Raw genomic sequence first — 25,954 nt, forward strand, 5'->3', positions numbered from 1 at the left:
TTGAGGCCTAGAAGTTAGGAGATCTGTCCAGGATCACACAGCAAGTTAGCAGCCAAGCCACAGCCAGAGTCCAGTCCTCCAGACGGTCAGCGCTGGGCTCTGTCATTAGGGAATGTACAAATACGCACCCACACCAGACACACACACAGCCCACACACTCACGCCCTCAGCCTTCCTCCAGAAGCCACACCCACCAGAGCATCTCCATGGAGACAGGGCCTCGACACAGACCCACTCTCCAAGCACCTGCCCACCCTCCGTACTCCCACCACCCCTCTTGCCCCCACTTACCCGGAGGACACTGACAAAGGCATCAAACTGGGCTTCCAGGGGGGCCCCTTGCTCTGGCAGGGGCAGACGGTGGTACCTGCCGGGTGAAGGGGAGCGGCCCATCAGGCAGGCCGCACACCCAGGACATCCCCTCACCCCTATATTCCCATGGGAGACACAGGTGTGGGGAACTCAGCCCAACCTGCAGATGGTGAGACTGAGGCCGCGGCTGGAGAGCAGGCCCAGCGAGCACCCACGCCCAGCACACTGGGGCCCTGGGCAGGCCCTCGGTACCTATAGGTGGGCCGCAGGAAGAGGGGCCGCTTGTACACCTCCTTGGTCACGTGCACATCGTCCTCGCCCCTGACGGCCACGGCGTGGGGCTCCCCCCGCAGGTCTTCAGTGTTGTGGTACACGCAGTACTTGTTCTCGCTCAGCTGGGCAAAGTCGTGGATCTAGAGGAGGTAGGGGGCCAGAGGGTCATGGCAGAGTTTGCTGGCTGAGCTCTGAAGCGCCTAAGCCACACAGAGGGCATGGACAGGCTGCTCTCCCTCCAGGGAGAACTACACACCAGAGGTCCTCTCTGTGCCCTGAGAGCCCTGACGGGACCAGGGTGGCCGCTGGCCCGAGGGCAGCCACCTATGCCTGAGTTGATATGGCCCACACTGGGGCCAGGTTGGCAGGGCTTGGCCCAGTGGGCAGCAGGAATTGGCCAAACCGCCAGACTGAAGGACAGGAGGAAGCCCGGTCAGCTGCGAGCTAGAGGGGAGAAAGCCTGAGCTGCGGCCTCCGTTCCTGCCAGGATGTCCCAGGGGAGGTAGGGGACGCCATGACCCCTACACACTATTTACACACCTCTGTGGTGTGTCAACAGCCTCAGAGACCCCGACAAACCTCCCAGCTGTGAAGGAGGAGGACAGAGGAACCTCAGAAACAGAGGCCCATGGAGAGAAGTGACCCAGCCCAGGCCTCACAGCTCACAGGAGGCTGAACTTGTCTTGGGGCTTTTAGTCTAGTGCTCTTTCCCCTCCACCAGACCCTTTTCTAAATAATGATGCTGAGTTTGGAGGAGAAAAGCAGGGTGGGGAAAGGGCATAGGCAAGTAGAGCCGAGAAGAGAAGTCCTTCCCCTGGCTGCCTGGAGCCAGCGTTGCAGCAGCCATTCACCCAAGCAGGGCAGAGAAGTGAGCGAGTGTGTGCCAGCGAGAGCAAAGCGGGGCTGGGGCTCAACTCAGCTGTCCAAGGCCTACCAGGAGGGCGGCCTCCCACCACACCGGTGGCCCTCACCTCCTTCCGGATGGCCAGCTCCAAGCGCTCCACCTGGACCCCAGGTCCAAGGCCCTGGAGGTTCTCGTGTAGACTCTGCTTGTCTCGAGGCGTGTAGGGCACGAAGTCCTCATCAGCACGCAGAAACAGCACGGGCTCCTCCCGCACACAGAAGATGACGCACTCCTGCCGGGAACCCAAGAAGGAAGGAACCATCACCACTATCCGGAGTGGACGCCTGCTCCAATGCCCCACCTCTGGGCCTCCGAGCTAGTCGCTCCACCTCATCGCGGGCCCATCACCCCACTCTGCCCCGGCAACCTGAATCCTACTCCAGAAGCAAAGCTCAGTCCCAACGCCACCTGCTCCTGACCCTCCCTCCTCTCAGGGCCAACAGCCCTTCATCTGAATCTTGTGGTGTTAACTCCTGCTCTGGATTAACGTTATCAATGAATACATCTTTCTCCCTTTGTGGATGACAGGTTCCTTGCGGGTAGAATCATGTCCTTGTCATTTTCATGTCCCCACAATTCCTAGAGCAGAGCCCTAGGTAAATCAAGAGCTTAATAAACATCAGCTGAAGAACTGAATGTCCACCACCACCATGTAATCATTCATTCACTGAGCACGGTGCAGACAGAGGGAGATGTGTGGGCAGACCCCACACTGGAGAACTTGCTGGGAAGGTGGGATCCATGATCAGCTAACACACACCCCCCCACTCTGGTTCACTAAGGACTCTCCATCTTAACCCAGGTCAAATCACACTCGGCTGCCCGCCATAAGCCTGCAATCACAGTGGCCACTCATCCTCTGTCCTGGAGACACTCAAAACCCCATCTCCACATCAGGCAGGAGAGAGGAGGCATGTAAAGCAGGCACGTGGAGTCCAGGGGTCTAGGTTTGTGTCTTGGGGCACCACTCAGGGGCTGTGTCATTTATCCTCTCTGGGCCTCAGTTTCCTCCTCTGTAAAATGGGAGAATAACTGCCTCACAGTATTGACATGAGGATGTAAGTGTGAGCTGTGATCAACATCCTGTGGGGTGTATAAGGGGCTTCTGACCTTGAGGCTCCCATGTCCACACAGGACAAGGCAATAAACATTTACCCAGAATTTCCCAGTCATGCTGACCACAGTGACCATAATGGCATTGAAGGCCTGGCAGGGCCTGGGCCTGGTCACCAGTCACCCTCCTTATGATATGGCCAGGCCCCTCCACAGCCTCTGAAGTTGCCCCTCCAGGAACCCCTTTCCCCAGATTTGGGGGCTAGCCCCTGCCTGGGAAATGGTCATGCTTACCCTGTGTCCGTCCTTCTGGAGTTTCTGAAGAACCCGCCTGAATCCTGAGAGGCTGGGCTGCCCCATGCCGAACACAGCGAGCCCGCCCCGCACCTGCCGGAAGTTGGGGGCCCCACAGCTCTGCAGAGTGCCCAGCACATCCATCTTCTCTGCAACATCCCGCACCAGGAAGTAGCGGCCCTGGCAGGGGGAGAGCCACAGGGGGTCACTCAGATGACTCAGGGATGTCTTCTACAAACAGGGTTCTGTCCCAGGCCCCAGGGGATGGGGAGCAGGGAGAGGGGGTGGGGGACATGGTCCACAAGTTGTCTGCTGACTTGTGGAAAAAGTAGACAAAACACGTGACCATCCGTGATGCCAGGAGGAGTGTCTTACAGTGTGGGAAAAGGAAAGACAATTCCTCCTGAGAGGGAATCCAAAAAGGCTTCACGCAGGAAGTGGCATCTGAGCCTGGCCTTGAAGAAGGAGAGCAGGGAGAGGCACTCCAGGGACATGAAACAGAAGACCAAAGCTGCCTCTAGGGTCGGCCTACAGCCCCCCAGGCACACAGCAAACATCTCTCATACCCAGAGGAAGCTCATGGAAAAGGGGCTCGAGCAGGAAGTCACAGATGGGGCACCAAGAACCAACCAGGAGAAAACTGCTAGCCACTTCCTAGAGGCCTGCGGCTCTGGGAATGGGCAGGTTTCTCCCCTCCCCAGCTGGGGAAGCAGTCACTACAGAGAAAAGAGGAAAACACTACTCAGGGATCAGGTGAAAGCAGGAGGAACCAGAAGACACATTCCTGGGCAAAAAGGAACCATGAGGTCATCTCATCCACCTGTTCACCAATCTACCCGTCCACTGCCACCTCCTACCCGGACCCTCTTTCAACAAATACAGTTTAATCATCATGATTATCATTCATTCATTCATTCACTATTTATTGAGCACCTACATTATACCCAAGCACTGTTCTAGGGCCTGGGGCTACAGCAGTGAACAAGACACATGAAAAGTCATCTGCCCTTATAGACTTTACTTTCCAGGGGATATTTAAGGCAAAAAAAAAAAAAAAAAAAGATACAAAGACAGATAGATAGATGTACATGTACATCTACATTTCTCTACATTCCAGAGAAGTTCTGAAATTTCAAAAGAGAATGGGATGGAGATTCCCAGCCTGGGGGGAGCCATCTGGGGTCCCAGGTCCTTCAGGCTCCCTTCTCTGTTCTCCCTGGTGCTCTGAGAGAGAGGTGTGGGCAGGCTGGGGCCAGGCAGGGGACAGAAGAGCAGGGGGCTCCACAGGCAGGAGGAACGGGGCCCAGGAAACCAGGGGGCGAGAGGAAGTGGGACCAGGACCCCAGAGGGTGGGGTAAGGCAGTGAAGCAGAGAAGGGGGACAGTGTGGAAAGCAGGAGGAGATTAGGGAGGGAGCCTGTGAGGAAGGAGGACAAGAGGGTGGGAGAGGCTGCAAGGGGGAAAGAGGGACAGGCCCAACCTCACCTGCACCAGGTAGTGCTCTGGGGTGGCATCTGAGAGCCGGCCCAGCGTATAATGGGCTTTGAGCAGTTCATCGTGGATCTGGAACTCCTCTTTGCAGTTGTACCTGCCAGGGGCAGAATGGAGACTGAGTCAGGCAACCTCCGCAGCCAGTATCCACTCCACCCTCACCAGGCCTACGGCAGGGCCACCCCGTCCCACCCATGCATTTATGATAGAGGCTGCCCACTGTCCCCGAGTAGCCACTCTCTCCTTCTTCCTCAGCAATAGTACCCTGGAATTGTGACTGGGACATCCAGCTGAAGACTACATGTCCCAGCTTCCCTTGCAGTTAGTGTGATCATGTGATTCAGTTTGGGCCAATGGGATGTGAGAAGTGATGTGTGCAACTTCTGGGCCATCCCCCTCAAGAGAAGATGTTTGACCTCTACCCTTCCCTCCTTCTCCCTGTCTAGCACCCAGAAATGATGGCAGGAAGTAGATGCTGATGATGGTGGGGCAACAAGAGAGGAGGAGCCTGACTGATCATGGAGCAGCCACATCAGCCTGGAGTACTTCCTGGACTTTTGTGTAGAGAGAAGTTTCTGTCTTGTTTAAGGCCTCCTTAAACAAGGCTTAACAAGGACCATCCCAGACGGTCCCTCCATCAGATTGTCTCTGAGAACAACCCCACAGAGACAACCCCCTAGCACACTGCAGTGGTTCAGGACCCAGGATTTGGGGCCACATGGCCTGGGTATGACTCCAACTCCACTGCTCAGTAACTCCATGGCTTTGGAGTTACTTGCTATATAGCTCCGTTTCCAGTAATTGCAATCTCCTAAGGGCTGCTGTGAGAAGACAGTGTGCTAATGAAGTAAGTGCTTAGCCCAGTGTCTCGAAGACTGTGATCGTTTAGTAATCTAACTACAATTACTAGCAGTAGTTCTACCTCCACACACGGCCATTTCAAACAAAACCCACAGCTTTCTGTAGATGCTAAACCAGGAGGAGCGCTGTGCACTCAAGACCCAACAAGTTTCTGTGCTGATTATAACAATGAATAAGACACAGCCTCCCAGAGCTCATGATCTGGGGTCTGAGCCTCTTTACAAAAGGAAAGGCAGGGTGGGGGAATGGCCGGGGTGGGGAGCACAGACAGGAGTCCAGAGACCTGGGCTCCCTCGGCCAGCTCTGCCTCCATCACACGGGACCCGTGGCGAGCAAACCCTTCTGCCTCCCGAGACTCAGTTTCTGTGTCTAGATCAGTTTTCACATCTGATCTAACAGCTATCAGATCAGGAGTGAGCAAACCTTTCCTATAAAGGACCAGATAGTAAATACTTTAGGCTTTGTGGGCCACGCAGTCAGCCGCAACTACTCAACTCTGCTGTCTGCTGATAATATGCAAATGAGCAGGAGTGGCAGTGTCCCAACGAACTCAACAGGAGATGGGCCTGAAGGATATGGTTTGCCAGCCTCTGTACTGGATGATCTTCTAAGGTCCCTTGAACCTCCAACAAGCTACAACCCAAGGATCACTGGGTCACGGCTGGCTCCAGGGAGCACACAGTCTCACTACAGTGGATTTTTGCAGCAGACCGGTGACTGTCCTGAGCCACACCAAGCTTAAATATTTTGAATGTCATCCCCACATATCCTGATAAGGAAACTGAGGCCCCGAGAGGGAAAAGTATCTGCCCACGGTCACAGAGCAGGATGGGGCAGAGCCAGGCCCAGGACATGAGGTTCCAACACTGTGCTCAAGACCTGAACCTAGTTTTGTCATCTGCTAGTCAAAAGACTATATATCAAGTCCCTTTTTTCTTTTTTTAGTAAATTTATTTTATTTTTTTTTTATTGCTGGCTGTGTTGGGTCTTCATTGCTTCGCGCAGACTTTCTCTAGTTGCGGTGAGCGGGGGCTGCTCTTCGTTGTGGTGCACAGGCTTCTCACTTCAGTGGCTTCTCTTGTTGTGGAGCAGGGGCTCTAGGCACGCGGGCTTCAGTACTTGTGGCACATGGGCTTCAGTAGTTGTGGCTCACGGGCTCTAGAGTGCAGGCTCAGTAGCTGTGGCGCACGGGCTTAGTTGCTCCGCGGCATCTGGGATCTTCCCGGACCAGGGCTCGAACCCATGTCCTCTGCATTGGCAGGCAGATTCTTAACCACAGGGCCACCAGGGAAGCCCTCAAGTCCCTTTTATTTAACATCTCTTTTCCTCCCCTTATCATGAGCACAGTAACGTATTATGACTACAATCTTCCTGTCAGGCCCCAAAGGCAGCACGTCGGATTTATCATTCCCACTCCTCAGGTTTCCTTATACAGAAGGTCCCATCTGCTAACTCTCTGCCAAACGTCTCTGCGTGGAACACATTTAATTCTTAGCCCATCATGTCCCACTTCCTCCATCCTGGAGGGGTCCAGAGGCAGGGAAGCTCAGTGGGCAGCTATGATGTAAGACAAGGCTTCCTCACCAGGAGACGCATCCAATGTCTCTTCTGTCTCCCTGGCCTCAGGCTCCCAGCACCCACTCCTTCCCTGGGCCCACATGACACGTGCAGTGTGTGCAGGTCTCTCAAAATATGGGGCCAGAAGAAACCCTCAGCCCCCTCTGGGAATATCCTTGAAAGGCCTAATTAGGAGAGTTAACCAACAGCTTCCAGCTTTTTCAGCCCAAGTCCCTTTAATGGCCCAGTGTTGACCTCAGTTTCAAACCATAATTACAGGTTGTGGGGGGAAAAAAAAAAATCCACATTTTATGCATCTAAGAATATAAACTTCCTTTGAAAACGTCAGCCAAAAATTACTCTCAAAAGGGTGTCCCCCCTCCCCCAGCCACTCTTCCCTCTCCACATTCCCTGGCACTGTGACATGGTAAGTAAAATGGGCTAAGAGACCCGCGACAGACACCGGCTCTGCCACCCACTTCCTGTGTGACTCCAGACAAACTGCTTAACCTCTCTGGGCCTCAGTATCTTCATCTATGAAAGCAGTTTGGAGACGTTAAGTGCTGTATGCCACCACCCCTCCAGGCAGCTCTCCCCAGCTATGTCTTCAGGGGACATGGTTACACTCGTCCTGCCACTCACGTGATCACGACGGGGGCCACCTTGTTGGGGATGATGGACTTGGCCTTACTGTTGTGCAAGCCCGTGGTCTGGAAGGAGTGGACACTGAGTGAGTGCCGACCGTCCATCGTGCCGCCGTTCTGGAGGCCCTCAAAGGGGGTGCTGGCTGAGACTGTCTGCTGGGCTGTGCTGGCCGTTGTACCCATAGTCTGCCAGCGGCCTCAGGACCCAAGACCTGTGGGGTAAGAGGTCAAGGAGGGGGTAGGAAAAGCCACAGCAGGAAGGGACCCAGCCCACCCACCATCCCTACCCTGTGAACAGATACACAGTCTGAGGCCCAGGAGAGGGCCAGCTCACCCTGCAGCTGGAGACAGAGGGTGGGTTTGCTGCCTCCACGCCGGTGCTCAGCAAAGCACATGTTCGCGGAGCACCTACTGTGCGCCTGGCCCCCTGCTGCTGCCTTGGGGGGAGTTATGGACATGGAGAGTCAAGAAGATGTAGCCCCCTGACCCCTTACAGCTTACACTCCCCTAGTGAAGATAAGACAGTTAGGAAGGGGTTAACCATCCCCATCAGGGCAGGACCTAGGGCTCCAAGTAATTGGGTCAGGCCACATGGAAGCCACGCCCTCTAGACTGGGAGAAGGAGGAGGCCAGTCACCAGAGGGAGAACCAGAGGCAGAGGCAGAGGGAAGTCTGGAGACAGATTTGAAGGATTTGGATGGGAACAGGATGCAGGAGGATATTCTAGCCGTAAATGTCACAAAATGAGGCCAGGGAAGTCCAGACTGGGTGAGTTCTCAGCAGATCAAGGGTTCAACAAAAGCACCAGGCCCCTGAACTCTACATCAATAACCTCAACACCATCAACATTGCAGCAGCCAAAGCTTTTGCCCAACATCCGGCATGCCAGCATCCTCGTGGACTCCTAAAATTCCTCTCACAGGGCTCCCTCCTAGGGAAATATTAGTTAAGGACTCACATAAGGAGTGAGCTACAAGGGTGTTTTGTTGATCGTAATGTTACTTATAGTAACAAAACACTGGAAACAGCCTGCAACGGGATTTGCTGAATAAATTATGGGGTATCTCTAAGGTGGAATGTTAAACAGCCTTAAAAATATCTTACTGACGGCTGTGGAAAGATATCTAGGAAACAGGAATGGAAGGAGCAGGCTGCAAAGCAAGTACAGGCTATAATCTCATTTTAAGGCATGAACATGTAGCAGGAGAAAAATCCCGGAGGATACACATCAAGATGCTAACCTGAGTCATCACCTGTGATGAGATTATAGACAATTTTTATTTTCTCCTTTTTCCTTATCTGCATTTTCTGATTTTTCTCCTCTGAACACTGGGTAATAAAATCTATTTTAAACAAATAAAAAGAATAGCTGGGGAAGCAGGCCAGGAGAGTTGCTAAGAGCTGGTAGAGGGTATGGGGAGGACTGGCTCAGGCGTCCAAGAACCAGGCCCGCTGGGAAGGGAAGGGGCTGGGAATTCCACACAGACCCAAGACAGGGGGCGATAGATGTGGGAGACAGAGGCTCAAAGAACTTTCTGAGAGCCCAGCAGCAGCTGGCCCCATGTGGCACTGACAGACCAGGATCAGGAGGGGGAGGGAGTGACATGCCCGGCCAGCCCCCACCCCCGACCTGCACCCTGAGATACTTCCCCACTGAGAACACAGAGGCGATAAGCAGCCTTTAGAACCTGACGACTCCCCTCCGCTCCCCAAGCTGCCCTCAGCCTGGCATGAGCTGTTCCCCCTCAGGCAGCGGGGACTACCTGTCCCCCACCATCCACGCTCAGCCCACGCCCTCTCATAAGCAGCAGCGGCACCTCAGGCAGTGGATGGTGGGGTCAGGGGTCGGCATGAAACCAGGGCAGCAGATCAGTCTGAAGGCTGAGTTCACTGCACCCTCTCCCCTCCCAGATCCTGAGTCAGAGCTCCTGGTCCCAAGGCGGGCGCTCCCAGGGCCTCCCCCGGCTGTGCCCTCAGGCTCCGCCTCCTCAGAGCCACCTAGACAGAATGGCTACTCATTCCATCCCTCCCAGCACCCCAAAGCACCCCCTCTCCCTCTCCAGTCTGGAGAGGGTTCCCCACCTCTCTCCGGCCCAGCCTTGTCACCCTTGACAACTCCCAGCAGCTGTGTGACAGCTCTGCTAACACGCTAACCAAATGTTTTTGTAAGAGCCTCATCACGACTCTCCACACGCGGTACAATCTCTCTTTTTTTTTTCTTGGTAGAAGGTAGAAGGAATGAGCCTCTGTTTCCAGACAGAAACACAGGCACTCAGAGCGGGTGAGGGGCTCCACAGTGGACCCCCAGCTGACCGTCAGAAGGGCCGGAACCTTCTCTCCGCTTGGCGTGCCACAGCAGGCCCCCAACGTGGCTCACCAACTTTCCCCAGACCCCTCTCAGCAGCCTGGGCCAAGGAAGTACGGGTGGGGACAGCCTCCTCCAAGAACGGGATTCGGGAGGCTGTCCCAAAGGAGGGAGTGACGGACAGGACATGGGAAGGGCCTGCAGGAGGCAACAGCTGGCTACAGCTGCCAGGCCAAGGCTGGGCCCTGCTCCCACGGGGCTGGGCCAGGCCTGGCACCTCCATCTCGCCTGCCCCTCGCCTCCCCCAAAGCTCCAGCTCCTGCCTTCTTCATCTCTTGAGGGCTCCACAGGCGGTGACAGGCCCCAGCCAGTCCCTATAAGGACAGCCCGGAGACAATACAGATGTGCACAGCTGCAGGAGTGGGGGAAAGACCGCATCGTCTGAAAGTTGACCTGTCTCCAAAATGTCTAGAGGAGGGGGAAACCCTGGGATTCCCAGGCTTCTCACTCTGCAACTCTCCCCCTGAAGCCTCTCCACCCCACCTAGAGTGAGCCTCGCCAGCAAAGGATCCTTCATCCTTCTGGCCACGTGCTGTGGGGCCTTGGGCAACTTACTTCTCCTCTCTGGGCCTCAGCCGCCCCAGCCATAAAATGACAGTGAAGGATGGGACAGTCTGAAGGCCCCTTCCAAAAGGATCTGGCTCCTAAGATCGGCAGTCCTAGTGGTGATACCACTGCTGTCCACTGCCAGGGCCAGGGGTCAGTAAGGGCAGACATGTAGGTGGGGTCCCTAGTGCTCAAACCTCTGCTGGGGGGAGAATCGGGGTGGACCAGGATGAGACTAGATAGTAAGATGGGGGGGTGGTCTATGAGTCTGGATGGTTTCGCAAACAATTAGGCCTTATTTTCCTAACTTCTAAATAAAAGCTAACATCTCCTTAACCACAAGTGAAGGCCACTCCTGCTGTGTCGCAAAGCCCAGGACATAGTCACCACTGAGCTCAGAGACGTTTTCACATCACACAGCAGCCGTGCAGGTATCTGGAAACGTGGCTTGCGCTCATCACTCCCTTCACACCTCTGTAATTATCAGACCTGGGTCCCCTGCCCCCCAGATCTCGGGTGACAGGACCGGCCAACTCTGGGCAACTCTGCGCCTGGTGGTCTTGATCCCCCAGAGCAGGATCCAGATTCTCACAACCGCCCTTCACTCAACAAGCGTGGAGAATGTGACGATCCAAGTGAGAAGCCTAGTCTCACCTTATGAAGCCAGCTGTAAAGAAGCTGCCATGCCATTTGCAAAATGGGGTTCTCCACACTTGGGACCATCGAACCAATCGCAAATGCCTGCATGTCCATCATGCTGGCCACATGCCCTCAAAGGCACATCCCAGATGAATGTCCCCATCAAAGCCAAGCAACAGCAGCCTTGACGCTGATGTGTCTTTAAAAAAATAAAATTTAACCTTAACTCACTTAATGGATTATCTTGTTAACACAAGAATATCTAAGGACACGTATTACTACATCACAAGTTTGGTTTTTAGTATTTTGATAGCACTCTCAATAAAATTTACTCCCTCTGTAATCCCAAATATTTAATTTGTGCATTTAAAAACATCATTCCGAGAAGGGATCTGTGAGCTTCTGCCATTCTGCTACAGGGGCTCTTGGCAAATAAAAAAGGGAACCACTGCTTTAAGGGAACACCATGCCCCACCAAATACAGGTCCCTTCCACGTTTCTCCTTTGCTTCTGTTTGTTAACATTTCAAACCACCTACTAAGTGCCAGGCATCATGCTGGGTGCTTTACAACACATAGTGCCCCCTACACACAAACCTATAAGGTTCAGGCCTCACTGTGTCCATTTCAGGTGAGGACAGCTGGCCTTTGCTAAGTGGCAGCATAACCTTGCCTCCCTGCCTCTTCACAGCTGACCCTGACAGCAAGAACACTCCACACACTCTTCTCTCCCTCTTGGACCTGCTTGACCGCCACTCAGGGACCTTAGGGACCCCCATCCACTCCACTCTCTGCCACAGCACCCAGACACGACCTCCTAGAGGGGAAAAGAGATGCATAGTCTCCCATGCAGGGAGCGAGGACTCCAGACTCCATTTCACCCACGAAAGTCCTCAGTGACCAGCTAAGAAGCCACAGAATCATCTGGGCTGCAATTACAACAGCATTTGAGAAAGTTCCACACATGGACATGCCACCCTCCTGCCTCTGGGCAATCACACAGCAGTCAGTCCCGAGAGAAAAGAAACCACCCTATGGAATCTTTCACAGAGAGGTGACCTCATTTCTCCAAGAAGAATCAAACTTCAGGAGCTGGAATATTAGCTCCAAGTCATCAACTAACTGCCTGACGCTACAGCATAAACGTCCAGCTTGCCGGAGCAGTGAGCCTCTCGTCAATGGCTGTATTCAAGCCAAGGGGATGCTGCAGACAACCATCCTGGGTCCTAGAGTGGGGATGACAGACAAGAGGTTCAACAGCTGATTCCTAAGGCCCCGGACCTAAGCATCGCAGGAGCCCAAGTCCAGTTCTTTTCATATGATTCTTGATAGAAGTGAATCATCACCATTCTGGTCTCAGTTTCCCCATCTCTAATCCAAAGCTCACAGTCCCCCCTCTCCCATGTCTTCTGTCTTGGTCATGGAACAGTAGCCATGACCTCCAGCTTGTCAAATGCTATGGACTTGGAAAAGATGAGTGGTGGCTTTTCCAAAGCAGAGTCTGGCTCTTGCAACTGAAGCAGAAAGCTGGACATCTGCTCCTGACCCAGCCACCACCCTGCCCCATCCCTTTCTCCTGCCATTCCCACCCGCCAGACCCTCTTGCAAAATCCCAAGTCCTGCCTTAGGGAATGCTGTGATCACAGGAACTTCCACAAATGGCCGTCACCAAGGCCCCCAAAAGCAGAGATTCAGAGCTGGCTACACCCCTGGAGGTCACCTAGTCCAACCTTCTCTTTCTACAGATGAGGAAACTGAGGTCCAGAGAGAGAAAGTGATGAGCTCCAAGTCATAAGGGAAGAGGTCATAAGGACAAAACTGGGACGCAGGGCTCCTGCCTCCCAACTCCAGGCCCCCTGGCTGGGCCACGCTGACTCTGGCCTGAGGCAAGGGGAAGCTTCTGCTGAGAGCGCAGGAAGATCGATTTGAGCAGACATTGTACTGCTGGCCAAATCAAGGGGTGTTGGTCAAATATGTGATTCCTATGCCTACCTTCCTTGGGTGAGCAGGAAGGGGAGGGTCTAAACAGGATGCCTGAGACAGCCAGTGACCCTGAGTGTTGACCCAGAGGGACACCAGGAGGGCCAGTGGGTGGACCTCTGATTGCAAAGCATTTGACGTATATTATCTCATTTAATCCCAACCAAAAAAAGAGGTGCCAACTCTTACAACTCAATATTAAGTTAACCAAAAATCCAATTTACAATGGCAAAAGATTTAAAGGTACATACGGATGCCAAATAAGCATATAAAAGATGTTCAGCATCTTAGGTCATCAGCAAAATGCACTAGAATGACAATTTTGTTTTTCTTTTTTTGGCTGCACCGCGCAGCATGTGGGATCTTAGTTCCCTGATCAGGGATTGAACCCGTAGCCCCTGCAGTAGAAGCACGGAGTCTTAATCATTAGACTGCCAGGAAAGTCCCAAAGAATAACAAATTTTAAAAGACCGAAAACATCAAGTGTTGGTAAGGTTGTGGAGGAACTGGAGACACGGTGCTTAAGTGTAACATCGCACAGACACTTTGGAAGACAGCTCTGTAGTTTCTTACAAATTTAAACATACAATTACCATATGACTCAGCAATTCTTCTCTCAGGTAACTAACTACCCAAGAGAAATGAAACCATGTCTAGAAAAAGGCTTGTACACAGCAGCATTATTCATTGTAGCCCGAAACTGAAATCAACTCACATGTCCATCAACTGGTGAACAGATGAAAAAAATGTGAAAAACGTGCACATTTATACAATGAAATACTACTCAGCAATGAAAAAAGGAACAAGTTACTGATATACACATGACATGGGATGAACCTCAGAAACATCATACTAAGAGAAAGAAGCAGGCCCCAGACACTTCAAACTGTATGGCTCCATTTATATGACATCCGAGAAAAGGCAAAACTACAGGGGCAGAAAGCAGATCGATGGCTGTCAGGGACAGGGGAGTCGACCTCACAGGGGCTCAATGGCACCTTTAGGGGATCGAATTGTTCTATGTATTGAATGTGGTGATTACACAACTACATACATTTGCCAGTGGTGAACTGTACACTTAAAATGGGTGAATTCTGTCGAATGAAGTTTGCCCAAATAAATCTGTTAAAAACAAGAGGAGCTTGCCCTCCTCATCACACCTTCCTCCTTAGCTCCACAACTCACCCCCTGTGCAACCTCAGCCAAGCTACCTCTCTGGACCTCAGCTGCCACATCAGTGAAATGGGGACAACAGCAGTACCTCCCCTGATAGGTTGCTATGAAGGTTCAACAATACAGTTGACCCTTGAACAACACAGGGGTTAGGGGCGTTGACCCTCCAGGCAGTCTAAGATCCGTACCCGCAGTTCCGTGTACCTGGATCCAACCAACCACAGGTCGTGAAGTAGCTATCTACTGAAAAAAACTCACATATAAGTGGACCCGCACAGTTCAAATCTGTGTTGTTCAAGGGTCCACTGTGTAACTATAAAAGTCCTCAGAACAGGGCCTGATCAGTGAGTCCTCCTTAAAAATCAACTGTTATCATGCACTGCAGAGGTGGAGGCAGGGATCAATCAGACTCTGGAGCTGGGCTGTGCAATATAGTAACCACCACTGCACTGGCTGCTGAGCCCTTGCAATGTGTCTGGCCCACACTGGGATGTGCTGCAAGTGTAAAATACACACTGGATTCGGAGACGTAGTACCAAAAAAAGTGAAATATCTCATTAACAATTTATTATGTTGATTATATGTCAAAATGATAATATTTCGATATACCAGGATTAAATAATACATGTTACTAAAATTAAGTTCACCTATTACTTTTTTACTTTTTTATGTGGCCAGTTAAAATGACATGTGGTGAAATTAACACAACATTGCAAACCAACTATATATTTCAGTTAAAAAAAACATCGTTCACTTTATACAGCTATCCCCCATTTTTTGAAAGTTCACTTTATGCCACTTTGCTTTTACGAAAGACCTACATTAGTAACTGTTTCCGCTAACCAAGAGAAATCTGAAGAAGATTTTGCTTTTACCACAAAGAAAAGGGGAAAACAAAAATAGTGTTGAGCGTTTGTTTTGCAGGAGCCGTTACAGGGGCTGTGCACCCCTCGCCAAGCTCCTTCCCAAGAACCACTCTCAGCATCTCAGTAGCAAGCCCAGAGGTTTGAACTGTGTCGGTGAGCATCTGTGCTTTATCCAATTTATTTTGTGCATTGTTAGCAAGTGCATTTGTCCTAAGGTAATTGTTTCTCCGCTGGATGCCATTTCAGCTAACACAGCTTCCACAGAAATGCTCCACCTCCGGATAGCAGGGAAACCTGTACTCCTGTTGGATGGTGCTGCTGAGTCTCAAGTCCTCTGTGGTCCTTGAGGGTCCCTCTCGGCAGCTCAGGGTCCTCAGAGTTGAGCCCAATGCCTGCTGCAGGCAAGAACTTAAAACCCTCTGTTTGAGGAGTGAGGAAACCCCAGGAAGGCAGTGGCAGCATTTCCATCTAACAGATAGAAAGTGAGAACTGCCCAACACCCTCACACCTAGTTGGGAGAACCAGTGGTTTCGACTCTATGTGAAGCATGGACTCTGGGGCCAAAATCTGGCTGATTCCGATCTTCTCATCTCTACCACGTATTAGTCGTGTGGCACATGCTTAACTTCTCTGAGTCTCAGTTTCCCCAACTATAAATTGGGGACCATAACTCTACCTCCCTAATTGGATCCTATGGGAATGAAATAAGTGAATGTGTGTTTAAGGCAACACCCACCCAGCCCAAACACAGCGAGGGGCGACTCCCCAGCAGCCCTTCATATCCCCCAAGGCCCCACTGTGCCTGAACTCTCTTCCCACCTTCTCCACACCCCCTCCCTGCAACCACGGACTGGTACCAGATCTAAACCTCCCAGACACTCCCAGGCCAGGGCCAGGGCCAGGGCCGTGCCCAGACACTGCCTATAAAAGGAACAGTCTGAGGGAATAAGTGGGCTCAGCAATCCCCTGGCTCTCACCCCGGGCAAACAACAGGGCCGAGTGGGGCTGTACCACAGCAGCTGCCCTACTGTAGTAGCACAGAATTACAAGTCTCCCCGTTTTACTCTGCCCGGTGAACCACCTAGGGAGATTTCCATCTGCTTCTGGTCTTAATCAAGAACCAAGAGAGCCTAGCTCTGCTCTGGGGCCTTGGGCAAGTCCTCTGACTGCTCTGAAAGCCCACCCACTGATGAACAGGTTCGCACCCCTGGTCGGTCCAAACTGCTCTGCCACTACTGGTCACTGGCCCCTGCCTACAGTGACTACAGCAGCCTCCAGGAGTCTCTCTCCTTCCCTCCGGAAGGATGGATGACCCCTGCAATCCATCTTCCATGCAGCAGCCAGAAGCATCTCTAAAGTCCTCAATCACATCATTGGCCCTGCTTAGCTGTTTCCTCTTCTGCAAAGTGGGAGCCATAAACCCTGTCTAGCCTCCCTCAAGGGCTGTAGTCAGTTGCAGAGACAGAAAAACCACAAAGACACAAAAAGCCCCACCAGACTGTACGAATAGAAGGATTATCACGGGAACACGGACGATCACAGGCAGAGGGCGCTCGGGCGGAGGTCATGTCATTTCCTTCCATCACACTGTAACACGCAAACCCCTCAGCCCGGCAGACAGGCCCCCACCCCTCCCTTTGCTATGATGCCCCAGCCACTGGCCACGTCCTCCTCCTCCTTCCAACACCCCAGACTCTCTCCTACTCATGAAAGCTTCTTACCCACCACCCCTCCACCTGGAGCACTCTGCAGCCTGCTCATGTGGCTGCCCCTTCCCCTAGTCTTGGCTCAAACGCCCTTCCTCAGAAGCCTCTCTGAGGTCCTGGCGATGCTGTCTGTCCACACACACCCCTCAATTCTTCTCCAGCTTATGACCTCCTTTTATTTTTCAATTGCCTCATTGATGGGATTATGTCTGTAGCAGCAGCTTCCCTGACTTCCCAAGAGCAGGACGGTGCCTAATTTGTCCACGCCATGGCCCCAGCACCAGAACAGTGCCCAGGTCCCAGTAGGTGCTCAGGAAATATTTCTAAGATGAACAGATGATAACCTGGGGGCATCTGCAGCTTTCAGGACTCACAGAAGAGTGAGCACCCGGCATCAAGGAGCAGGTCTCAGTGTACACAAGAGGGTGCGGGGGAAGATGCTCCCACCCCGCACTTTCTCACCTGGACTGCCCTCCTCCCCCACATCCTACCCGCCCTTGGAAGTTAAAGCCCAGCTCCTCCAGGAAGCTCTCCCAGACTGACTACACACCCACCCCCATCCCTCAACTCCCACAGCCCATTGTGAGCGTCACAAAATGAGACATTCCATTCCCTTCTACTGCATGCTGTTCCCAGCAGGGGCCGTCCTGTGTCCTTCCTGGCTCTGTCCCACTGAGAACATTTATTTATTTTTGGCTGCACTGGGTCTTCGTTGCTGTGTGCGGGCCTTCTCTGGTTGTGGCGAGGGGGGGCTGCTCAGCAGTTGTGGCGCAGGGGCTTAGCTGCTCTGCAGCATGTGGGATCTTCCCGGAACAGGGCTCGAACCCGTGTCCCCTGCATTGGCAGGCAGACTCCCAACCACTGCGCCACCAGGGAAGTCCCCTCCTTCTTTTTAAAATTAGGACAAGATCAATTTTTAAAAAATAAAGCTGTCTGGGGTCTGAGATTGCAGGAGACCTTCACCAGCTAAATTATATGTTTCTGAAGTGTTTTTAGTTTTTCTAAACCAAAAAAACATAAAACAAAATGGTTAAAAATTAAAAACAGAAGGTGGATGAATGTTTGGAAATAGTGCCATGTGTTCATCAGGCGGGCTGCCTCCGTGAGGTGGGCCCTGTGTTCCGGGCTTCAGCCTGCAAACCAGGGGGAGCCTCTGGAGGTGGGATGAAGGTAGGTAGAGTGACCGGGCGGCCAGCCGAGGAGCTGTGGAGAGTGGGGTCCAGTGGGGCAGCAGCAGAGCCGGGGATCACCCTGCAGATGGACCCCCTGGGCCGGGAGAAGCTGCAGGTGGAGCAGCAGCCCCCGCCCTCAGCGAAGGGGCAACAAGCCTCCCTCTGGGCTCACATGACAGGCGGAGGGCAGAGAGGGGGATCCTGCCTGCTCCGCAGCCAGCAGAGACCCTGGAACTTGTTACCAGGTGCTCCAGTGGGGCTGGGGGTTCCTGGAATTCAGGACCCTCAGGAAAGAAAAGGGCCCTTTCCAGCACCCCTAGTTACCTGCTTCCAGGCCTGGGGAACCCCCCATCTCTGGAGCTCCCCATGGTAGGTCAGCTGTGTCTGATAGGAAGCTCTGCTTATATGGGATCTTGGACTGGGGACAGCACTTTCTCAGCACACCCTGACCCTCTGAGAAGAGGGTGGCCCACACCTCCCTCATTCTGACCACACCACGGGGCTGGCTCCAGCCCCCTGAAAGCCTTTCTCCCTCAGGCTCAGCCCCTGCTTCCCTTCCTGGCATGAGGCCTGTGCCTTTCTGGTCCCAAGGCAGGACTGGCCTCCTCCTGAGAAATCTCCTTGGGTGAGACTCTGCTGCCCCCGAACCGCTGGCCCAGTTTCTCAGCCTGGGAACATCCTCAGGTTTGATCAAAATGCCCACAGTGCCTTCATCCCCTCCCTCCCTCCATCTGCACTAAACAAACCAGAGGAGGGACAGGGCAGCTAGCTGAGCACTTGGCTGCCCACGGCCAAGGCCACATTCCTTATCTCCCTTGCAGCTACCTGGGGCCAGGTGACTAATTCTAGCCGATGGAATATAAGGGGCAGTACGTGCCCTTGGCAAATTCCAGATCCTTCCTTATGAGCCCCCTTTGCCCCCCTTCCTCCATCCTGCTGCCTGGAACATATAGGCACGATGGCTGACGGTTCAGAGCCATCTTGAACTGCCAGCACGTGAAGCCACACCCCGGGAATCTGTGGAGCCGAACCACCACACCAGGCCTGGACCACAAAACTCTGGGCTCGGACAGGACAGAGGAATAAATTTCCATCTCGTGTAAACCACTGTTATTTGGCTTTTCCTATTACTCACAGGCAAATCTAATCCTGACTAAGGCACTCCGTCATTTTTAGGGCTGGCCCTCAATGGTCATACACCACAAGGCACAACTTCCTTCTTTCCCCTTTCACGGTAGAACACTGGGTTCCCTGCTGGTCTTGATGCCAGGATCCTGTGAGCCCAGCCCTTGCTGGGGCCATGGCGGCTCACGAATACAGAAGACACTATCCCTGGCCACCAGGGCCCATGGGGCAGCTGAGGAGACGCACACGTGTCACAGGACCATCAACTGATAGGCCATGTGGTGCAGGAGCTTTCCCCGAGCCAGTTGTATAAATCTAGAAAGTTCCAAGCTGCTAAATGTTTGTTCTACAGTGTAGGTAGACCCTTGGGCTCCATTCCTCCAAAAAGGTAGAGAGGAATCGCAAGTCTCTCCATCTGGAGTCTCTCTGTGTCCCTCTAGGGGGCCTTTCTGAGCAGCGGAACTCCCTGGAAAACAAGAAGGTATTATCTGGCTGGGAGGGACCCTGCCTGTAGGTTCTTTCAAGGACGAGCAGGAGGGGAGTGTAGAGGCGCCAGTCAACTCTGGGAAGGATATTCATTCTGTGCCTGAAAGAGCCTAAAGCCCCTGTCCATCTCAGATTGGGAGTAGGGGGAGGGCCCTGGGGAGAGCAGGGTTAAAAGTATATGGACATGCTCACGTGCTCAGTGATGGTGCTCAAAGAAGCTGGGTATCTGGGCATTTTCAAGGTCAGCAGAAACCTAGAGTCTCCTGACACCACGCCCAGGACCCTGACCCTGCTGATACTCTCCTGGCTGCTTCCAGGGACTGGGCCCCAAAAGGCCAGTGGGAACTTACACTTGAACCCCAATTCTGACCTCCAGCAATGCCACAGGGACCCAAAGTATCATTTTAAGGAGCTGGGAAGAACCATGACCCAATTCTGGGATTTGTCCCCATCCCTCCCACCCCGGCGGCCTCCAGTCCAGACTCCCTTGCCTGGCCTTCAAGAACCCCGTTCCCACCCTCATGATCCCCTATTTACCCTCCACACCCCCGACATTCCAGGCAAAGCCAGGTCCCAGTTGCCCTACGGTGTGGAGTAGGAAAAGCCCCAGGAGATGTTTCCCTCCAGCACAGGCTCTCTGAGAGGCCTCAAGTTCAACACAGCCCTCTCTGGGCCACACTTGATTTCCACCTGAAAAGTGAGGGAGCTGGACAAGATGGGTAAGACAACATTTTAGCAGCTCAATCCTTTGCACAAAATCAATCCTTCATGGAAGTCCTGTGTGTAAAACAGCCAGAAGCAGAGCTGCTGCGCTGGCTGCCAGCTCAGGAAGGGGCTTGGTGGGCTTCTTGCCCCCAGACCCACCGTGGGGCCCCTTCCTAGGGGAGCAGCTCCAGAGCTGCCAGCCAGAAATGCTCAAGGCCCTTTACTGCTTGGACCTCCCAGGACACATCTGGCCTTTCCCTGCCTCCATGCCTCTGCCCTCCTGGTCCAACGACCAGGAACACCATCCCCACCCTCACCCCGTCACCCCATCCATCAACGTACAGTGGAAATGTCCCCCTCCCCTCCAAACCTTCCAAAACACAGCCTGTACCCCGCACGACCCTGACCTTGTGCCCACTGGCCCAGTGTTTGGAAAGTACATGCCTCATCTCCCCACTCTGCACCTGATGCTCCTCCGGGGCCCCCACAGGGTTGAACCACAATAGTTGTAGGTTCCTAATGTCATTTTGCTAAACAAATTTCACATCCATTATCTCATTTCAGCTTCAGAACAACCCTATGAGAAAGGCAGAAGTGCAAGCTATTATGCCATTTAGCAGATGGAAAAACTGAGGCATGGAGAGTTTATTACATGACATAACAACACAACCAGGCCTCTGGTTCGCAGCCTGGGCCCTTTGTACTGCATCACCCACACATCCATCTACTCCATTTTTCCCGTAGCCACCCTCACTTTCCCAAAAGACACCGGGAAGCTTAACCCAGGGACCCGGCAGAAGGCAGAGAACAAGCTGAACCCAGGAAAGAAAGTCCCTTCCAGGGCCACAGCCTCTCTCACACCCCTGGCAGCCAGATGCCTGGGGTGGGTAACAATGGAGCTAAAAATAGGGCAGGAGGCTGAGTGGCCAGCCGCAGGAAACATCTGCCTCAGCTGCAGAACAAACACAGAGGAAGTCACCATGCTCCAGGGCTCCCCTACTCTGGGGCCAGGGGAGAGCTGGGGGAGGAGGTTAGAGAGGAAGAGGGCATCAAACTTTCAGTCTGTACCCAGGGTAGGGGCTCAGACAAGCCCACTGCCCTGGGCCTCATCCCCCAACACCCAACACACACACACACACACACACACACACACACACACACACACACACACACACACACACACACACACACACACACACACACACACGAGAGAGAGTCTAAATTCCCCTTAGGCACCAACATGTATCTTAGAGTCATAGCCACCTTTGAGACCCTAGTCTGTCCCTCTCATTCTATAGAAGAGGAAACTAAGGTATAGAGTAGGCCAGAGACCTGCCCAGTCACAGAGACAGTGGCCAGCAGGGCCAGGACTGGGGGCCTCCTACCCCTCTCCCTGCACCTCCCTGCTGTTCTGGTTCACTTTACTGAGCAGGGAAGACCCTGACCAGAAAGAGCTCTCTTGCTCCAGAGAATGAAGCACAAGGTCAAAGTGTTCTCAGGACAGTACTAAGACATCGTTGCCTTTCTCACCATGAGGAGCAAAGGCCAGGTGGGTGAAACTGCTACAGGTTCAGCAGGAGGCCCAGCAGTGGCCCGGAACTGAGCTGGTCATCACTTGCGGTGATAAAATACACCAGTGTCACTTAAGAATGTCCTTGATGGAGCAGTGAAACCGATTCATTTCACTGACTCTCAGCCCTTGAGTACATGTCTCTTCAATATTCTGTGTGCTGACCTGGGAAGAGCACATGTGCTAGTTACTGGCATACGACAGATGTCTGCAGGACAAGCCCTTGTGAGCTGCTCTGCGCTGTCCGCTGAACCAGCCTCTTTGTCTGTGGAGCACCACTTCCATGTGAAAGAATGGCTGACAAACAAATGATGGTTATTCACAATTGGATATTTGGTAGACATTTTCTCAAAAATGAAAAATGGAGCCTGTCCCTTCAAGGAAAACAACTGACAGCATTTATTGGTCAGTGATAAAGTTTGAACTTTTAAGGAAAAATGAGAATTCTCGAAAACTTGCATCAGCCACCAGCAATTTAAAAGCTTCGTAAAACACAAAGATTTTGCGATGATATGGTTAACATATGTAATTTTGGGATATGATGAAATGAATTGTGCCACATTTGGAACATCTGAACAACTCAGTGAACCAATATTTTCCCAATGACTGATATATGGTGTTACAAAATCACACCTGGTCAAAGAGCCATTCACAGTAGAAGAGAGTCCAATGAATTTTAATGTAACAAAATATGAAAAGTTCATTAATATGTTTTCAGATTCTACATTCCCTTTAATACTCCTCCCTTTTCCAAAAACCTACCTGTGTGAAGCTGGATTTTCTTCCTATACTTCAATTGAAACAACATGTCACAACAGATTGAACGCAGGAACAAATAGGAGAATCCAGCTGTCTTCTATTAAACCAGACATTAAAGAGATTTGCAAAATGGCAAAACAATGCTACTCTTCCTACCGTATTTAAAACATAGTTATTTCTCAGGAAAAGATTTATTTATTTTAACATATAATGGGTTTGCTATCATTTTTTAAATGAATGTATAAATATATGCTTTTAAATATATTGTTTTAATTTCTATATCATAAATATCAATTTATAAATATATCACCCACATAAACAAGAGCTCTTTGGGGTCTTCAATTTTTAAGAGTGTAAAGGAAGGAGTATTGAGACTAAAAAGTTTGCAAATAGCCATGATTTAACCCCCAGCATAAGCCCTTGGTTATTGTGTCCTAGCATTATTCCCATTTTGCAGCTACAGACACTGAGGCACAGAGGGTCTCTGTAATCTGCTCAAGGGTACACTGGTGGGTGAAAGCCTCTGAGTGCATGCTCTTAACCTCTAAGTTGTCCCTCACCTAACATCATGCTCCCAAGGTAAGTACAGAAGGATGAACAATGACACTCTGCAAAGGGAACCAGAGAAGCGAAAGAAGAGAACATAAGTAAATATTTATATAATCTTGGGGCATAACAGAACTTTCTATGCAAATGCTAGAGGAGACATAAAGTTATATATCGATAGACCAGACTACATTAAAAAATGGTCAGCTTTTAACCAACACAGAAAAACCACAAAGTTATAAGGCAAATGACAAATTGGATAAAAATATTTTCAACATATTTTTATTATTTATCATATTTAATATAGAGGGTTGTTTTTTGTTTGTTTGTTTTTAAGCAGAGGTCTTCTTAGAAGCCCATATGATTTAAATTTATTTATTTATTTATTTATTTATGGCTGTGTTGGGTCTTCGTTTCTGTGCCAGGGCTTTCTCTAGTTGTGGCAAGCGGGGGCCACTCTTCATCACAGTGCGCGGGCCTCTCACTCGCGGTCTCTCGTTGCGGAGCACAGGCTCCAGATGCACAGGCTCAGTAGTTGTGGCTCACGGGCCCAGTTGCTCCGCGGCATGTGGGATCTTCCCAGACCAGGGCTCGAACCCGTGTTCCCTGCATTGGCAGGCAGATTCTCAACAACTGCGCCACCAGGGAAGCTCATAGCAAACAGATTTTGATTGAGTTTCTGCTGTGGTCATAGCACAGGTTACAAACACATTTCAACAACTCTTATAAGAAATTATCTTTGGTTTCTGGATTATAATTTTAGATATATACACTTAAACTGAAATTATACTACTTAAACTGTCAAATAGATCTTCAAACTAAAGAACAACAACAGAGGGGACTTCCCTGGTGACACAGTGGTTGGGAATCCGCCTGCCAATGCAGGGGACATGGGTTTGAGCCCTGGTCCAGAAAGATCCCACATGCCGCAAAGTAACTAAGCTCGTGTGCCACAACTGCTGAGCCTGCACTCTAGAGTCTGCAAGCCACAACTACTGAGCCCTCATGTCACAACTACTGAAGCCCGTTCGCCTAGAGCCTGTGCTTCACAACAAGAGAAGCCATGACAATGAGAAGCCCGTGCACAGCAACGAAGACCTAACACAGCCATAAATAAATAAATGAATGAATAAACGAAGACCTAACACAGCCATAAATAAATAAATGAATGAATAAATAAATAAATAAATTTATTTTTAAAAGAACAACAACAGAATAATTTGGAATTGTGGCCATAAACTTTAAAAAGAAATTTTTTTTTTTTTTTTTATTTGGTGCTAGGCGGACCTCTCACTGTTGTGGCCTCTCCTGTTGCGGAGCACGGGCTCCGGACGCGCAGGCTCAGCAGCCATGGCTCACAGGCCCAGCTGCTCCGCGGCATGTGGGGTCTTCCCGGAACGGGACACGAACCCGTGTCCCCTGCATCAGCAGGCGGATTCTCAACCACTGCGCCACCAGGGAAGCCCAAGAAATTTTTTTAAAGTAAAGCATAACAAAAACAAAAACTCAACAAAGAAGAAATACAAATGACCGTGACTGTGAGAAAAGATATTCACCTAATTTTAAAATTGGGAACAAGGAGCTGCCACGTGTTGCCTTTCACGGCATCATAAGCACAGCAGGATGAAAACAACAGGTCTCTGCATGGGTGCCAGGGATGGGCTCCCTCCTCAGCACCTGGCAGGATGTAAATTGGCACAGCTCCCTGGAGGACAATCTGGCAATACTCCTAAAATACCTTAACAATTTACAACACTTTGACCCAGGAATTAGTCAACTGAGTCAAAGGAAATAAAGATATGGCACAAAGGTGTTGGGTACAGCTTTGTTTATATTAGTCAAAGACTGGAAACATCTTTCACATCAATAGTGGTCAAAGTTGAATGTATCATGGACATCATCACATCGTCATTAAAATGGACAGAACATCAGCTGACCGTCCCTAACAGAATGTGGAGCCAAAGAAGCCAACATAAGCAAACACTATATGATTCCATTTATCTAAAACTCAAAATCAGGCCAAAGTAGTGTATGGTGTTGGAAATCAGGCACAAAATCACGTCTGGAGCAGGAAGACAGTTAAGGGGTACAAGGTCGGGGTGCTGGAGAAATTCTGTTTCTTGACTTGGTGAGGCTCCGAAGGCTGTGCTCACTTCGTACAATCATCGAGCTGTATACTTGTGATGTGTGTTAAATTTCAACTTAAAAGTTTCCAAAAAAAGTTTCCTTCAAAAGAAGCAAGGAGCAGTTTATTTACTGACATAGGAAAATATCTATTGTATGTTGAGTTTGAAAAAAAAAAAAAAAAAAGACACTAAACAGTAATTTACAGCTTCATCCCCCTGAAAAGGAGAGAGGGTTCCTGTACACAAACACTCACACACAATCACACACACACGTCACGAAAAATGTCTGGAAGGACAAATCTCAAAACATTAATGATAAACTGTGGTTATCACTGAGAAATGGGATCACAGATGATTTTTCTAATCTTCCTGCATATCTTTATTTACTCGGATTTTCCTATATAAATATATACTACTTACAGAAAAAAGAAGGGGAAGAAGGGACTACACAGTATGCACACTACACTGATGCCAGGGACCAGGGTTCTACATCAACTTCACAGCCCAAGGAGACCCTGATCCCACAAGAAAAGAGCAGAGGAGTGGGGATGTTCCTGAGTTGCCACTGAGGAAAAGCTAAATACCTTCCCGTGGAATAAACCAGGACATCGGAGTCAGAGAGGCCTGGGTAGGCTCCCAGCACCATCCCCCCACCAGAGACCCAGGTCAGTTCCTGAGCTTCTATGAGCCTCAGGGTCCCTGCAGTGAAGTGAGGATTAAATGAGGTCAAGGATGTCCTGGGCTGACCAGGTGAGTTCTTGAGGCAGATCTGACACACAGGCTCCCCCAGGTTCCACAGAAGA

General features: G+C 51.2%; 1 protein-coding gene across 16 annotated transcripts in view; it reads right to left on the minus strand.

Annotated features, from left to right (window-relative positions):
* The window catches only part of PALD1 (phosphatase domain containing paladin 1), a 118,804-nt gene that overhangs the window by 73,586 nt on the left and 19,264 nt on the right, over positions 1–25,954 (minus strand). For all 16 annotated transcript variants that reach the window (XR_010838941.1, XR_010838943.1, XR_010838940.1 and 13 more), the window contains exons 2-7: positions 7,387–7,600; positions 4,321–4,423; positions 2,837–3,016; positions 1,557–1,721; positions 565–725; positions 292–367 (exon numbers count right to left, since the gene is read on the minus strand). Coding sequence is in view for 11 of the 16 variants with exons in the window: in XM_067025454.1 (XP_066881555.1) it covers positions 292–367; positions 565–725; positions 1,557–1,721; positions 2,837–3,016; positions 4,321–4,423; positions 7,387–7,571 (870 nt within the window). In the remaining 5 variants the exon portion in view is untranslated. The remainder of the gene's footprint in view (positions 1–291; positions 368–564; positions 726–1,556; positions 1,722–2,836; positions 3,017–4,320; positions 4,424–7,386; positions 7,601–25,954) is intronic.

This window comes from Kogia breviceps, chromosome 2 (genome assembly GCF_026419965.1).
Source record: "Kogia breviceps isolate mKogBre1 chromosome 2, mKogBre1 haplotype 1, whole genome shotgun sequence".
Classification (NCBI taxonomy): Eukaryota; Metazoa; Chordata; class Mammalia; order Artiodactyla; family Physeteridae; genus Kogia; species Kogia breviceps.